Source organism: Colius striatus, chromosome 12 (assembly GCF_028858725.1).
Source record: "Colius striatus isolate bColStr4 chromosome 12, bColStr4.1.hap1, whole genome shotgun sequence".
NCBI lineage: Eukaryota > Metazoa > Chordata > Aves > Coliiformes > Coliidae > Colius > Colius striatus.
The window spans coordinates 15,059,675-15,077,406 of NC_084770.1; the positions used below are offsets into that span (position 1 = coordinate 15,059,675).

Consider the following 17,732-nt stretch of genomic DNA (forward strand, 5'->3'; position numbering starts at 1 on the left):
ATAGGAGATTAGGAAGAACTTCCTCACTGAAGGTTGTCAGACATTGGCACAGGCATCCCCATCCCTGGAGATACTGAAAAGACATGTAGCTGCCCCAGGCAGGAGGCTCAGCCACCCTCTCCCCCAGCCAGACCCCAGCTGCCACCCTGCCCCAAGCACACAGACCCTGGGAGGGTGGGAGGGCAGAGGTAGCTGCAGGATGCACCATTCAGAACTCCAGCTGTGCAATTGGTTTTTATTGGCATACTCGGGTACCAAACACTGCCATCAATGTCTCAGATCCTTCAGAGAGATGAAGATAATTAAGCATTTAATTGTATCTTCAAAGTACAACATGACCAAATATAAATACATGAAAAAGAATAAAACATGCAAAAATTCCCCAACTTTAAAAGGATTAAAAAAATCTACACTGGTGAGACTCCTGCACAGTCCACCAATTCTTACAGCTTCTTCCATGTCAGGATCAAGAACTGCCAACGAAACACACAGGGTGTAATACAGGGTGACTGCCTTCTGAATTGTACTTTAAGAGAACAGTGAACTGTTACGTCCCTCTATTCCAAATTACTGTTTTGCCAAAGTTAACAGTGGTTTTTAAAGCAATGACTAATATATTGCCATTCATACACCAGCATAAATATCTGAATTGTATTTAACTCAAAAAATACTAAACTGATCAGTTACAGAACACAGGAGCCGCCCACAGAAGTAACAAAACTGATTTGCAACCTGCTAAGACTGCATCTGTCAGAGACAGCTCATGGGAGTCCTTGAAGTGAAGGGTCATCAGGAAAAATGCACCTTTGCAATGTCTCATGGTGCAAATTCAGTTCTATTGATCACTCAAATTTGGGAGGAGAAAGGTTTTGTCACCATGCTATAGTGACGTCTCAAGTATCACAGGCAGGAGGATTCCAGGCTGCTCAGATGGTGACAAGGAAGAATAAATGGTCAGAGGGAAAAGCATTTCTTACCCAAAAAATATAATTATTTAGCAATTTCCACATATGATTAGGAAAAAAACTATGTCTGGCAGGGATTTCTGTGCAGCTGCCTTGGAGAGGCCATGGGAGAAGCTACAGGAGCAGCCGCGGGGCACACTGGGCATTCGGGCCTGTCTCTGCCAGAGCAGCACTGAACTCGCTTCAGAACCTACTACAGGAGTGTGAGCACTACATGGCTTCCACAAGGCATTTACAACTGTCCCTGTCAACAAGTGGATGAGTCCATTGTGGAGAGAGTCAAGATGCTTCTGTCGTTGGCATAGAAGGGATCCGATGAACTCCATGATCTAAAGTAACAATAAAAGAAAAGTTTGGCTGACTGGGAACTTACAGTCTAGAGGTGAGGAGAAAAGTCTAAGAAAGCAAAGGTAAAAGTGTTATGAGATTAGGCAAATGTAACTCTTGACAAGTCTAAGCTATTAATTCATGTAGCCACCTGTGACTCGCTCATCCTGTGGTGGCAGCCTGCAGCTAACCACACCAACTATATCATTCACAATTTGACATTCACCTTGCTGGTAAGGTTTACTCACAGCTACAGATCCTTTCATCACTAGGAACTAAACCAACCAGAGGTTTATATGCCACTTTTACAACTGAACTTGTGCTACTGTGCCTCTAGGAAACTCTACCTCAGCGGGTGTAAGCTGAGGCACTGTGAATACATGGAAAGCCTTGTGGTACACACAGCTGACCTGGAGATGATGCACCAGGGTTCTAACAGCAAACACCAGCACTGGCTGAAGTTGTGGGTAAGCAAACTTATCTACAGCCATGGATCTATTTCATCCCTTCAATTTCAACTTAACAGTAAGGCATCCAGAGCACCACCTAACACGTCACAGCTTCCGAGTCAGACACTGTCTTGAGGACAAATGTCTCCTTAGGAAGAAATATTGTTCTTGGTTGAGCAATGTTGTAGGACTGTGTGTGAAAAGCTGAAAAATGGAGGGTTGGAAGGCAGGAAGTGAAAATACAATGAACTTATCCTCCAAATTTGCCTCTGTCAGAAATCTGCTGTTTCTTTACATCGCTGCCATGCGGTGCCGTGACATGCGGAGCGCTGTGGGACAGGCTCAGCCACGAATCCCACTGTACCAGCACTGCATGAGAGCCACCATTCTTACTGCTTTAGTGACTGACAAGTCGACAGACATTTGAATGGAACAGACAGACAAAAATGCACTTTATCATACCACAGCACACGTTTTATATTCTACCTGGTGAATGAAGCTAGAGAGTACTTCTTGAATACATTTTACAAGCAGTGATTAAGGACAAGAGAATATATTTCTGTGGCCCGCTACTCCAAGCATTTGTACAACTTTGATACATCAAAGATTCTACCAAAATTTGATACCACATTTGATTTCATGTGCAGTTCTCATATTTGACAGAATATCAGGAGCACAGACTACAACACAAGCTAGCTACAGCAACATCATTTACAACAGTGCTCTTCCTTCTACAGCACTCTCACAGACAACATTTATCAGCATCACTTCCGTCAAAAATAATTTGGAGTTGCCTCCTTGGTTGAGTAAGAAGCTGTTTTTATAAACCAAAAGTACTAAGAAGATCATCCTCTTTGGGAATGCCCATTCTGAAGATACCAGCTTTAGGTACAAGCCAAAGCAGCTCAAGCTCGTGCACAAAGGTTAAAGAGTTTTGCAAGCATTTTCGAATGGCCAGATAGATTCCTTAACTGTACCTTTGGCAACCTGTAACTGCAACCTCACACCATTTAAGCAATTAAAAACCAAATAAGATGTTTGTTTGGGGAAACATAGTCTTAGTACCTAGACTTTTAGACCAGGTTTGAAGCTCAGTGGAAGGAACTGAAGTCAGTGAAGAAAGCCAGACTGAGATGACAAACATGTCTTTTCTATTTGAACTATCCATAAATTAGAGTGAAACTAGAAGATGGTTCAGAGTAATTTCAACCAGAGGCAGAAGCAAAAAACTACAGAACCTGAAGTCCTTAGTGTAGCACCAAAATAGTTTTGCATATTCCTTAAACGTAATACTAACTTTTGTGTTCTCACAACTCTAAAGTTATTCAGTTAGATGGAACTTCATCTGGAAATCACATGAGGTAAGCAGACAAGAAACCTGAGAAAAAGCAATCTTAAAAACGTGTTTAATATTCTGTCAAATATGTGTTCTCTTCAATAAATATTTTAAGTTCTTAAAGAAAGAAAAATTGAGTGGAAAAGAGAGCAAATCATAAAAATGTAAATGGGTCGCAGAAAATAACCCCCAGAATACCTACCTTATGAGACTACATCTTACTAAGGCAAAGGTTAACTAAATCTCTGCCCTAATCACAGAACAATACATGGAACAAATTAGCATGAGAAGTTTCTCATTTGGAAAGCACAGTTTTACAGAGAAGTGGAAATCACCCCAGAAACCTTAAGAGTGACTGCTGCCAAAATGCTGATTTTTAGACCAATTAAATGCTCACCTTGTAGATTACAAATTCTATTAAATTGTTTATTTGATACATCATGCCCGCTTTCTACACAGCAAGAGTTGGAATTCAGAATGTACTTCATTGTGACAGTTCATTTGTCATATGGAATGAAACACTTTGCATAATCATACCCTAGATTTGTAGAAACGTTGAATAAATTTCCTAAGCAAGCCAGAGAGAGAAACTGACTGAAACCACAGACACCGTGCCCAACACAGGAGTTCAGAACAGAGATGTGCTACAGACCAAGGCAATACCTAAAGGCAGAATCAGAACTGACAAGGCTTGTCAGGGGAAATTACCCACACAGGTTTTATACTGAATGAATGATACTTTAACCAAGAGAGACAGAGTTGGTCAAACACAAAATGAGCTGCCACGAGAATGCGTAAAGCGCCACTTCCTCAGGTTTGCCTTTTGACCAGTGAGGGACCATGACGTCATTCAGGGACTGAGATATTATGACGTGCAAAAGACTGGTTTATTTCTACCCCCAAATATTTCTGCGTTTGACAGGTATCCCTCTTTGTTTAGAAATGGGGAGATAGCACATCAGCAGATTTAGTGAGAGCTTTTCTCAGCGATGCTGGCTGCAGGAGCAGAGTTGCTCCTCAGAGGCATCCTATTACTCTAACGTGCTTTTATCTCATTGAGGTTGGTTTGTTTCACACGTGGCGAAGGAAGAAGATTTATTTAGCACATACTTTGGAATGGCACACGTGATTTTGACAACATACCTTCTAGAACTGAAAAAAACATTTAAAATTCTTAGAACCTGAAGGCTCTGTTCTGTCAATTACTCTGGTTTTAGAAATAGATTACAAAAGTTATACTACAAAAATATTTCATCTTCATATCAATCGATGGCTGAAAGATTTAAAGACTCTCCTTCTAACAATGAGGTTATATTTAAGGGTGGGGGGGGGGTTGGGGGGGGAGTGTGAGCCTTTTGTATATCTTCAAGAGTAATGCAAGCTCCAAGGTAAATATTTGGAGGTCGTACATCAAAAACCAAAGGGAAAAGTCTTTCCACTTTACAAACAACTCCTGATTCGTGAAGGCAAAAGAAAAATCAGCAAAAGGAGAACAAAACCAGTAGCAAGGCTTGATTTCCTAAAGAGAAGGATGTACAAATCAAGAGAAATTACGACAGATACAACACAAGAACTTGCAGGAAGCCAAACTAAACGTTGTAACAGAAATCTTTTGAAAACCGTTTTTCCCCATCCCAAGAGAAAGCGCTCGGAAAGAAACAAGGAAATCATCTTTTGGGATGAAAAAAAGTACAATAAAGAGTTGCATTTCCTACTTTAACAAGCAAAACCTGCAGCTGGTTGGCTAGACATCTATTGCTGCAGGCTCATCGGGTTCCAGTTTATAGGAGAATCGTCTGCAGCAAAGGCTATTGAGAGAAAAGCCACACCTGTTGACCCGGGTTGGGCTACATCTTCCCATCAGTCGGTCCAGCATTCTTCTAACAGATGTGCATGCTGTTTCCCCATCTGAGAAGCAGCACATGGAGTCCAAGCAGTTGATACCTGAACCTGCCTCAGCAAGCTGGAAGGAGGGAAAAAAGAAAAAACACCAAAATCCAAATGAGTACTGATGAGATTGCAGCAGTGGAGATGTTATCAGCAGACACTCAGAAAAGCAGGTTTCCTTAAAGTTAGAGTGTTGAATATTTTTCAATTTTATAAGAGAACTACAGTGCTGAAAAACATTACCATTTCCCTCCCTAAGGTCTAAACACACTGCAATTTGATCTTCCCAAGGTCTGAATGCAGCCTTGGAGAGCGTAGGGAAATTGTTTAGCACCGTTGCTGCTCAATGTTGGAAACAAACTGGTTAGCAACCCTCTGTTAAGAGTTGCAATGAGAGCAGGGTGTCACGATGCCTTGATTAACCTCAGCAGAGGTACAACAATTTATGCAAGCTCCAGGTCTGCCTCATTTTAAGACAAATCAAGAGAAAGCTTCAGAGCAGGGCTACAGAATACAATGCAGCAATCTGATCACAAGTAGTAATTACTCCTCAAGAAGCCCTGAATTCCACTTCCAATAATAATCCCCTACCCTTGGCTTGGTAAGGAACAAAAGCACATTCCTGATTTTGTGAATATCTTTTATCTAAATACAAGCAAGGCTGATGTTAGAAAGATTCAGTAACATTCATGCCAGCATGAAGGGTAATTGAACATTAGCATAACAAACTTTCTACTGTTCATTCTCTGTAGGTGAAAAAACAGACCCAAACAAAAGGAAAGCAGAGAGATGTATGGGTTTCGGTTAAGTGCCATCTATCAGTGTGCTCCTCTGTATTACTTTTGCACACTTGTCAACCACAGCATAACTAAAATCTAGAAGAAACACAGTGCTGCTGGAGAGAGACTATCCAAAAGGGACTTCAGGACCTTTTCCAGAAGGAAACAAAAATGTGAAACGTGGGGATGTCTTTTAATTTAAATTTGAAACTCACCATGAGAGCATCATGTCAAACAAATGCTAAACACACAGGCTAAGTTTAAGCATCCGTTATCCTCCCCTTGCACCAGTGAATGAAGAAATCTGGGAGGAGGCATCTCAGTCTAGGATAGGACACAGCTCCCGTAAGAGCCTCCCCCAGCTTTCCACTGTGTGACCAAAGGACACTGTCAAGACTTTGGTTTCCAATGCCAATTCCTTTCATGTGACCCACACTTGGCCAACACTGCAAGGAAAGCATAGAACCTCAGAGATACCCATTGGAATGGTTTACTACGAGTGGATATGTTCCTTCCTAATCCCTCAAACCAGGCAACTAGACAGATTGCAGCTTCATAACAGAACAATTCCTATACTACACAGAGGAGGCAGTTAACAGAAACAAGAGGCATTTGGAAATATGGGGGAAACATCCTGACTGTGGGATAAGGAGGGAGCACACAGGCAGAACTGGCTTTGGAACAGAACATCTTTTCCCCTGCCTCCCTCAGCTGTTCTGCACTGCCCATAGCGTCCACTTAATGTGATGCTCACGGGAGTGTTGGTTACAAACGTATGAACTCACAGACAGCACCACAAACTGAAACCCTTGATTCAGCTCCCGCACCTGAGGGGCAATGAATGAGCGCAGGCACAACACAAGCTTCTGGCTAAATCACACCCATTTAAGAGTTCTGCTGGACACAAAAGGAATGTTTACTATGACAGTGAACTTCTGTAAATACCTGAGACAGGAGCAGAAGCATTGCAACTGATGGGTCTAAAAGGGGGTTTGGGAAGAATAAAACTAAACCAAAACACACCTCAGAGCTTGAGGCCCTGAACATCCTTATTCGGTGCCCATCGTATCCAGTCACAATTGTACTGTCACAGAAGACACTAATTAGGAACAGCACAATCTGCAGCACTGCAGTGCTGGGAAATCTGACCTTCCCAACCATTTGACGCTGCACTCACAGTGTGTCAGGCAAGAAATTAAAGGGAGCAGAAGGGATTCCTATCAGGAGGTCAGAAAGCAACCTCCCTACCGATACGCAGTGACCTTCACGGTTGTGTTCACAGCACTACAAACCAAACTCAACTTTCCTGCACTTGGGATTTCAAACAGAATATCTGGTCCACCCATTATCTTGAAGTAGACCAAGTAATACCTTTACAGTTATTGTAAAAGGTCGTATAGTAAAAGGTCACTGTAGTCCTATACAGGATCAGATGGACCAGACTTCTTTTTTCCCTCCTTAGAATGTGCTGACCTGAAAAGCAGCAGTCCCAGAAACTATGCAAAAACTGGCAGAAAGAGGAACCAAACTAGCCTCCAAGGAGTGAATCCTCAGCTCTGGATTTTGGAGGGCTGGTGTCTCCTTTTTACTATACTACACAATTCTTTGTTCTCCCAAGTTAGATACTTACAAAAAGCCAGCATCATGCTTGAACCACAATTTAATGTAAATCTTGGGAAAGAATTAAGGTCAACACAAAAGTAAATTCAATTTTATATATGGATACATTGTGTATCACTGCCTGGTGAATATGGATTTTTCTATTTGTATCCATTACTTGGAAGGAAGACACATACTAAAGAAACCCCTTTCTCACTTTTTCCTCTGTGGCAGATAATTATGATCATAGTTTTATAATAAAGTAAAACCTGGCATGATAAGGCAGTTGAGCATAATGGTCTCTGAAGACCTGAAACAAAGCCTCAGGAAACAATAGGCAGGGGAGATGATGCTTCAAAAAGAATTAGTAAGTATAAAGAAGTAACTGGTATTATCCATATTTGGGCTGCAAGAAAGTATTTTCACAAAGTAAGACCTGGGATCACAATAAATGTAACACTTAACATGATAATGGCCCGTTTCATGTAAGAAATCAAAAAGCAACGGAACTGTAGAATTAAAGAATGATTCAGCTCAAAATCAAACCCACATACGATGCAAATTTTATTGTAGATACCAAAAGTATGGGTGTTTTGGAGATGGCTCCATGACTGTCTGTATATGATATAAATACACACACACACACACATTAGGGTAGAGTGGGAGTACTACCTAGTGAACGTAAGAACTGTCGGGTAGGCTAGATGGATCTAGCAGTTGCCTATTGTCCTCCCCTCTGTGCCTGCTTTCAGCAAAGTCACATGCTGAGCTGACTGAACCCTTATCTTCTTCCATCTAGAAGGATAGAAAAGCAACACATCTTATAAAGCACCATGCTTGCATCACTTTCAAACAGTTACCATTTTTATATCAACTTTCACTTTACGGTTCTTGAGAGAACAAGGTGTATTTCCAAGGGCTGCAGTCCACAATCATTGGAAGTGTTCAGACTACAAAAGGGGAAAACCCAACAAATTTGAAACCTATTTCAAATTTTCAGCTTTTGGAGCTTTGTTTGTTTTCTCTTTCCTAACAGAACAGATCATTTCAGCTTCTTTGTCCTAATGCAGGGTATTCTATATGCCACCAGACATTTTAACTAAACACTGAATCACACTGAGATATACAGCTGGGACTTCATTGAACAGGAATTGTATTTAACCTGAACATCAAGCTAAGAGCACGGCAGCGTGTTTCCTGAGCCCAGCCCCTGGCTGCCAACGCACCTGGTGCCACACGGACGTTTCAGAAGACACACAAGACGGTTATTACTATTCCACAATTAACTTGCTCCCTACTGTAAAGTTCCTTTTCTTTAACCCTTAATATGCTGTATACCACAATCCCAAACAGCTAGGTTTAAAACAGAATTTAAGAATGTTGACGTCTGACAACTTACACTGGCACTTCTGTTCTCAACAGTTTTCAACTCTTCATCTCTCTGAATCAAATATACCTACAAATACCAAATTATTTCATTGTCTCAAAGTTATTAGGCAAAAGTATCTTCAGCTACATAAATATGTGCATTTTCATGACTGAAGATGAGTGGGAAATTGTCTATTTTTTCATTTATTCCCTCTTTCTGTGGTAAGTTCTGACAGACAGCACCACACTATGCTAACACACATATGCTAACACAAACCTGTAAAGGGAAGAGATTATCCTTGTTCAAAGTCTGGCATTTTAAGATGTTCTGGTGTACTTCACTAGTGTGAATGCATGTTTGTGCTTGAATAGTCCTCATGGAAATGATATGTTCCTTACAGAAAACATACGCTGTGAAAGGAACAGAAATCTGTTTGACTTCTGCACAGCTGGGCTGGGTCAGATATGAAAGCTCTTTGGAGGGGAATCCTACGAAACAGTAATTAGACGAAAAAACACAGACAAGTAGTGAAGGCTGTAAAGCCAGGCTCAGGAGTCTGAAGCTCTGGAGACAGATAAAGGAAGATCTGTACAGAGATGAAGGGAGAACAGGGCAACAATAGACTCATGCTTGTAGATAAAGAACAAGGTCTTGGCTGTGCTAATGCAAATGCTACAGTTTGAGAGCCTCAGACATAATGTTGTGCACTGACAGTCTTCCCTGTAAATAAAACCTGGTTTTGTGTGTTAAACTCCCCTGGTATTGTGTGCAATCGTAACACACTGTCCAAAGGCAAAAACTCTATAAACAGAGACAATCCCATCAGAAAGCAGAATTAAAACATGTCTGAGCAACTTTTCTGACACGTGGCTTAAGATTTCTGACAGTTCTTATAAAGCACAGAGACACGTATAGATACATACACACACACAACTTGACTGACAAAGAAAAAATGGAAATAAAACACAATAGGGTCCAGTGAGGATTAATACTTCATGTGTTCCAAGAACAGGAGACACAGCTACAGAAGTTGGACGTACTTGGTCAGTCTCCAGTTAAGCAGAAAGCCTGCACCTGACCCATGCTGTCCAATTTCCTCCTCATCCCAAGGAACCAAAGTGACAGTAAAGTTCAGAGGCAAGAGTTTTAACAGGCACACATGAGACTGCGTTTCTGACTCTCAGCACTCGAGATGGACACTTAAAAGACCTCCCTCAAAGCTCTTCACTGTACATCACAAATGTACTTAATAAAAATGTGAACATTTTTTTGCACACTCTGAAGCCTTTAGTCAGAAAAATTGACTGTAACAACATATTTGTCTTAATTTGCATTCATAAAGGTATTCTCCTTTTCTGTATCAAGGAAAGAGTTAGCATATCTGCAGAACAAGGCAGAACTCTGTTTAACCTGGTGCTGTACTCCTTTTGAGGTTTTAAAAATGTATTTAACAACAAAAACCTGCCAAAGTCTGTTCATCAGCCTCCACAAATTCTGCAGTCCCAAAGGAGGCAATTACCAGGCAGCAGGTACAAATGAGGTGTGACACAATCAGTTGCTTACATTCACCAAGCAGCAGCTTTCTTTTATGTTCCTACAGCTTTCCTTACTTTCTCTGCTCTACTCCTTTTGCATAACAGCTGCCCTGGACACCACAGAAACTAATCCATGGTCTTCACTCCAGATTGATTTTTATTCAGCACAGTGAAGTGAGTAGTTTCCACCTAGTAACTGATCTTCCTTTTTACTGTTTTAGGTAAGGATCCACAGGATGGTTTCTGGACTACAAATGAAACTACTTCCAAAGCCTACAAATAAAGGCCTCAAGAAATCCTTGTTTCTTTCTTACTGCACTTTACAACTTCAATTTGCACAGTATGAGGCACTCACTGCTTGTACTTCAGGTACCTTACTGTTAGATACTCAAGTGTAAAAATTCTGATATACAGGAGAATTGGATTTCCATAATCATTTGTTACTCATGGACAATACAAATTTCTTTTCAACCCTTCCCTAAGTGTAATATGCCGAAAATCCCCTCAAGCTAGCAAGCATTCTCCTGTTGTTAGTATTTTTATAACTACAGTGCTGCATTGCCAGACAGCTTTACTTTTCTTTCACCATCTAGTTACATAACCCTTAAAATGTGTTTAGTTTTGGAAAGCTTAACAGAATCTTTTGTTCTTAAACCTTTGGTGTAGATGCGATGCATCACTGAATTCACTTGAATAATTGAGGAAGAAAAGAGAGGTTTACTGGAAACAGATGTATCCAAAGTTTTCAAAAGGTAACTAACTTAAGAGAAGTTTCAAAGCTAATGTGTAAAATCACTTGCAGAGGAATCTCCCCAGCATGTTGCTAAGTTTACTAAAATTCAAGAGGTATACTGCAGGCTGCCCGTTTTAAAGCTAGCCAGCGCTGAATTTAAAAGAAATGAACCAAATCAAACACTGCCCCCAAGTTCCTTGGGGTGTCTGGACATCTAAGTTGATGTTTCTCAGCTAAACACAACAGCTATTTCAAGTTTTGCCTTGCAAAGGTGTAGTGTACTCTCAGAGCGAATACAAAGCTTTTAATTACCACTCCCCCCAGTCCAACCCTTAAAAGAACTTGTATCATATGTTTCAATTCACCACCAAAAACTCTCTGCTAAATGTTTGTGATGTCAGCTTCCTGTCCTCTATTTTCCCCTCCATCAAACAAACGGCAATTAGGTCCCAAAAGTGTAGGTTGATTGGTTCTCCCAGGATCCATATGAATTTTTTTAAACAACACAGTCACCTTAAAAAAATACACCCAACAACAAAAAAGGAACCAGTTCATTTCATCAATTATTCCTATAAAAGTAGAGAAGGGTGGGATAAAACATCAAACAGGTTGAAAGTCTTGACGCATGTGAATATTTTAGTCTTCCAGAAGAGAATGAGCATTTGATAGCATTTCACATACTGAACTCGGTGCATTTCAAGAGTTTCAGAATCACAGCGATTCACCTCCACAGACACAAGTACACTTTGATCTTTTTTGGAATAATTTCCTAGGATTTTGTAGCCAAATGCCTTTAGGAATATGAATCTGTACACATTGAAAACAAGCAACACTCCTTTTTATAGATGCACAAAACAAACACAAAAAGCCTCAGCTGCACAAGTGTAGGTACACGCCCAAACTTAAAACATTTTCTGCTCTTTCAACACAAGTGGAAGCAAATTAAAATGAGCAAACAACTTGCAAGAAATCACTGTCTGAAATACATGGACCTTCCTGTCACAGCCTTAAGAAGCCAAAATTATCCAACATGCAAAAAGCACTGTTAATTTTGACCATAAATTAAAAGCATTATAACCATGCTAGAAACTGTGATTATTTAAAAAGGGATGCAAGAAGAGCTAGATCTGTATTCTGAAAGTTGAGCATCATGCTAGGGATGGTTTTTTCCTAAAAAAGCACGTCCAACATGCTACTTAGGAGAAGCATTTGGCTCAAAAAACACAGAGCAAAGCCAAGAAAGAACCAAACTGAATGTATCTGCGCTACAGGTATCGCCCTCTCAACCCACTAATAATGCATGCCTCTTCCCATCTCTCTCAGCACTGGTTAGTTCACCTTCAGCATGCATAAGAGTTGATGAGGAACTGTCCCTCCTACTCTACCTAATTTTGCTCAGCTGATTCCTTGCCCTGGACAATGGCTGCAGTGCGATGAACTCGTCACTTAAAGCAACTCTGTTGGAGTACATCTACAATTGGACAGAGAAGGGATGGAACATACATGTCAGTAAGTATAGCAGTAATTTTCTAAGAGAAAGACACAGGACAAGACATTGTTATTTAAGTTGAATACACATAATATACAGAACAAGTCTGGTACCTTCAGGACAGCCAGTTGCTGTTTGGCAGGACCATTCTTAGGCCTACCTTAGCTTTCATACTGAGAAAAAAGGCCTATGCACTTGGACATCTATACTTTGCCAGACATCTTTATTCACTATTACCTTGTCCTCTCAATAGTGTTGAGATCTACAGTTACCCAAAGATTTGTATTCTGATTCAGATTTACCTTCCTCCTATATGATGCTGTAACAGACCTATAGTGAACCCAGAATCTACCTCAGGGCAACATACCTAGGCGAAATAATAAGATGGGTTTTCTTTAAGGCCAAGGAAAACAACTTTGAACACAGAAAAAAAAAACCCTGCACATGCACCAAGTGCATTCAGGAAGGTAAGGTTAACCAAATTCATGACTCTCGGAAGTCAGCTCATGCTTGCCTGTCAAATTTTTATTATACTGACTTCTCAAAATGGAACAGACAGATCTTAAGTTGTGACAGACTTCCAAAATTCCACTGAAGATAAACTTATAAATGTAAATATTGTTCTTTCTCCCTCATACCAATTAAATTTCTTTGCTCTCTTAGGAATAACTTGCCTACATGCAATATCCAGCTGAGACAGACTATTGATGCTATGACCTTGTACTAAATAGAAGGGATAAAATGAAGGCCCTTATATACTATGCAGAGTAAGGCAGGTGCCTATGGATACCATGAATTCGGAGCACCAAGTTGGGTAACTTGAGCAACTAGTGTGCCCTTAGTTTCTGAAAAACTAAAACAACAGGAACAAGCATTCTCAGTTGAGAAACATGTGTTCTGCTCACTGCTCTTGGGAATATTTTAGCATTTGAAAGATGGCAACAGAAACAACTTAAATAGCTGTGATTTAAAAATCAGTGACAATTTATCTTGCCCTGATAAAACTTAGTAACTGTAAACTAGGTTTTTTTCCTCCAATAGGCAAATTATACTAATTTAGTTCTGCATTTAAAAATGAAATAATTATTCAGTCATACAGAGGGGGGTGCACCTACACTACACCTACACATTGAAACAGAAAAAGTTCCATATTCACTCTTTCAATGGTTTCCACAGAAAATTTCTCAGCATTTAGGACAAAGACATTCTCCAAACTCATTCTATCTCTGAGTCCTTTCCTCCGCTTTGAAATAGAAAGAAAAAATATTTACTAGAAATCTGACACAAATCTAATCAGTTATAATCACAAAGGAAGCATTCTGTCACTTCTTGACAATAAATGTGCTAAGTTGCTCATCTGTTCATCTTCACTTCTGTCTATTTCCTCACTACAAGAACAGTCGATGCAATTCAGCAGGGCCGATTGTCCCACTAAGAGTGAGAAAACCTCAACAGATTAAATCTCAAGAAAGGAGCAAACAGGTGCCTTTTTTTTTGGCAAATACATTTTAAACTATGATTTCACTACCAGACATGCACAGAGAAACCACTGGATGGCTGGCTGAAGCCCTTCTGGTCAAGCAATGTTTTAGATAATTCCTGATAATGCGAAGTCCAAATAAGTCTTTTCAGAAAGAGACAGAATTCTGGGAAACAGAGACCTTAATGCTGCCACTGTTAAATGGCAAAGTAGAATGGGAATAAGGAGGACAAAAACACCAAACAAAAGAGTAGTAGAGATTTACAAAGCCACATTGCCATGGCTATGAATCAAGCTACAGTTACAAGAAACGTGTTAGACATTCTTCAAGATTCCTTCTTAAAACTAAGTAGTCTGACTGTGCCCTTGATGTCACAACTGTGATAGAAAGAAATTGAACCCCAAAATTCTTTCTGAATTGATTCAGAAAACAAGAAAACAAAACAAGAAATATATGGATAAAGTTTGGGATAAAGGATGTGGGCTTCTTGGTTTTTAATTCAAGCACTTAGCAATATGAAAAACCTCAAACACTATACTGATAGATAGAAACAGTCCATGTACATGACAGAAGGAAAGGGAACTGTTCCATGAATACTGTCACTAGCTTTTGGAGGAAAAAAGAAATAAAGTATCATTACCTAGAGAATTTTTCCTAAATCAAGACTCTTTAATCCAAAAAGTGCCACAACATGCAATCAAGAGCCTTGTCAGATCTAGCTGAACAGCCTTCTGAAAGCTAGTAGTTATTTACCTTGGCTTTTAGTTACTAAATTTGAAGACTGGAAAATACAGATAATATTCCAGTTTTGAAAAGGGACTAATGGGATGTTTTGGCTAGCAATAATTTTGTCAGCATGATGTTGATCCTAGACAAATTAAGAGGATGTCTCACATGGATTTTTTTAACACACAAATTAGAAGGGTAATATAAACGAAGTAAATCAACATGCACTTCCATCAAAGTAATTACAAGGTTAGATGCTAAAGGGAACAGCATTGATGTAATGCAGTTAACGTTTAGTATGGCAAGAGCTTGGTGTAACTTGGATTATGCAACTAGGACACCACAAAATCAATAGTACACCAATGGACTAAACTGCTAACAAGTTTCAGAACATAACTGTGTATGGGGTATCTTTGTAAACTGGATTCTTCATTCACTTTCACTTGTTTTTTGGCCCTGTGCTATTTGACCTCTCATCTGGAAGAAACCAACATAATCACTTGCAATTAAGAATGATGCAGAAGATTGCAGGTAATTGATGTGTTTTATTTTGTGAACTGAATACAGTTGGGGGATTGATAATCCCCACACTTGGCACTGATGTATGCTGGGCTGGAATATTATGTCCACTGGTGAAATTCAAAATTCAAGATGAGGTTGAGGAGTGTTGAACATTACAGGAGGAACAGACTCATTAAAAGACTGGCAAACAAACTTTTTGACAAAAGTTGCAAACATCTTTATCAGTGAGAAAATTAACTTGATCACAGGAGTAAGAGAGAAGGATTTTCAGTTTAGCAGAAAAAGTAAAAAAGAGGAAATGCTGAAAACCAAAACCAGAGACAGTAACTATTAGAATGGGTCAGGATGACTTCTCTGTAACTGTCACTGAAAAGAAGAAAACACTCAAATATAGATGAGATATTTACCTAAAAGACAGCCTAATTTCAACAGAATGGTTTCAAGGAGTTTTGTGGCCTCTGTCAGGCAAAAGAGAGATTCTATCATCACAGTATATCTTTAGACCTCTTCTATGAATTTATGAAAATGCCACCTGGGTAATTATCTTGAATTAAACAACCAACATGGCATGTGACATGATCAAGATTTAAGGAATGCTAATTAAAACAAGTCCCACTAAAGTAATTTTTTAAATGAAGAACTATTTGGTGCCAGTAGAGTTGAAAAGAGTTTCCAATACCTAGACAAAAATGAGATTGTCACCATCTTTAAAGCTCTACAAAAATGCATAGTATGATCCTCTCCTACAGTTGCAAGCTGAGATGCAAAAGACTGACTCCTTCATAAATAATTCTACTATTGTTGCTATCAATTACTTAAACAGAAAAGTTTTTTCCTGGTAAAATGGGGTGCTTTTTTGTAATTTTAAATTAGCAATTATCTTCTGAAATGAGGACACTTTTATGCATTAAACATGACAGCAATATAAGAGGATAACTAAACATGCAGGAAAGTAGTTTACAAGACAGATTTTAACAAAGGTATTCTTTTAACCATTGATCAAGTTGGATACAAAAGCATAACATTACCTGAGCTTTTTCAGTACTTGTTGGTTGTAGATGTCTGTACAGCACTTTCTTCACAACATCAATAAACAAACAAGCAATTACTATGAGGATTATGGCAAACCAAGCAGAACCACTTGACAACAGTTGAACAAATACAAAGTACATGTCCTGGGTATGCAAAAATGGCCTGAAAAGTTCAAAAAACAGGTGGCAATTACTGAAAAGAACTTCTAGAAACAAAAGTACAACACAGGCAGCCTATAAACAAGTATATCTTATTTTACATCAAGCAGTAAGTCTCTTGGGATTCAGTTACAACTACATATTGTCCATGAAGACTAGCAATCTGCAAAGAAACTCTGGGGAACAAGGGTATCAAACTTTGGAGGGAAACATTCTGATTTAAACTGTGTTGCAGGAAATCAATTGCCATCCTGTTCCTCCAGGACTCCAAAATACAAGTAAAAATGTACCACTTAACTGATTCAAACCCAAGCATCTTAACTTTTGTTGCAAACACTTGCCTACTATATAACACCTCCTATTTACTTTGTGAAATCAAAAATGTCTTTATAGTCACAGGCTGTCAAAGAAAAGTAATGCCTGTCCTTGAGAACAGAACAAGGTAGCAGCATTGCTCAGGTTTCTGAAAGAAATACCAAAAGCAAGTGGCTCTAGGTTTAAAAAGTTGTCAAAAATAACTGTCACAACATTCAGAGTGAGATGGCAGAACATAATACTTCAGTGTTTTTTTGTAGCTTCATCTTTTATATAGAGAAGAAAAAAAGAAACAAGAATCACTCACCAGATAATTCCCCCATAAAACAAGGAGAATATGAAATAAAATACAATGGATCCCCAAGTAACAAAATGGTTTATCCATGTCCAGAAGTGAGTTTCTAGTGCCATCTAAAACAAAGATAACTTCAATGAACCCCTTTTTTCTCACAAAATCCACAGAAAATTACAAATACCACTCCCAATGATCCCAAACACTAAATATTGTTGTAACATGCAAAACTGAACAAGCAACATTTTAACTACTGTTGAAACAAAACATAAAAATCACTTAGCTGGACTCCTTGAGAATCAATTACTTCTGTGTAACTTCAAAATCAATTTTAAATTATTGCTCTATTACATATTTGCCTACGCATTCAACAGAGTTTAATTAGTATCTCATACCTTCATCGTAACGGTTATAACCATAACGGTGAAGACCAAAGTACCAAATGTCCAGTTTCCAAACATCTAAGAAAACGGTGAGGTAAAGATCATGGAAGAGAAAAAAAATCAGTTAGAGCACTGATGGCAAGACAGATTCTTCTCAAGACAGCTGCACTAATGAAACAAGTCCGTGGACATAAGCTTCTGACAGCTCGTCATGGTAAAAAAGCAAGAAGGCTATGACACAAACTACTAGGAAAAAAACCCCACAGCTTATGATTAACATAAAAACTAACAACCCACAAGTCATCTTGTTTCTCAGTTCAAAGCAAATCACCACAAAGGCTACATGAAATATGAA

At 39.2% G+C, this 17,732-nt stretch overlaps 1 protein-coding gene across 4 annotated transcripts in view; it reads right to left on the reverse strand.

Moving 5' to 3' along the window:
- Positions 1-222: 222 nt before the first annotated feature.
- ATP11B (ATPase phospholipid transporting 11B (putative)) overlaps positions 223-17,732 on the reverse strand; it is a 62,754-nt gene continuing 45,244 nt past the window's right edge. For 2 of the 4 annotated variants that reach the window (XM_062005478.1, XM_062005474.1), the window contains 4 exons: positions 17,390-17,455; positions 17,010-17,113; positions 16,226-16,391; positions 3,476-5,040 (listed from right to left, as the gene is read on the reverse strand). In XM_062005478.1, the coding sequence (XP_061861462.1) occupies positions 4,822-5,040; positions 16,226-16,391; positions 17,010-17,113; positions 17,390-17,455 (555 nt within the window). In that variant the 3' untranslated portion in view covers positions 3,476-4,821. Of the gene's footprint in view, positions 1,295-3,475; positions 5,041-12,364; positions 12,451-16,225; positions 16,392-17,009; positions 17,114-17,389; positions 17,456-17,732 lie in introns of those variants that run through there. The other 2 variants (XM_062005476.1, XM_062005475.1) reach the window with 2 other exon arrangements.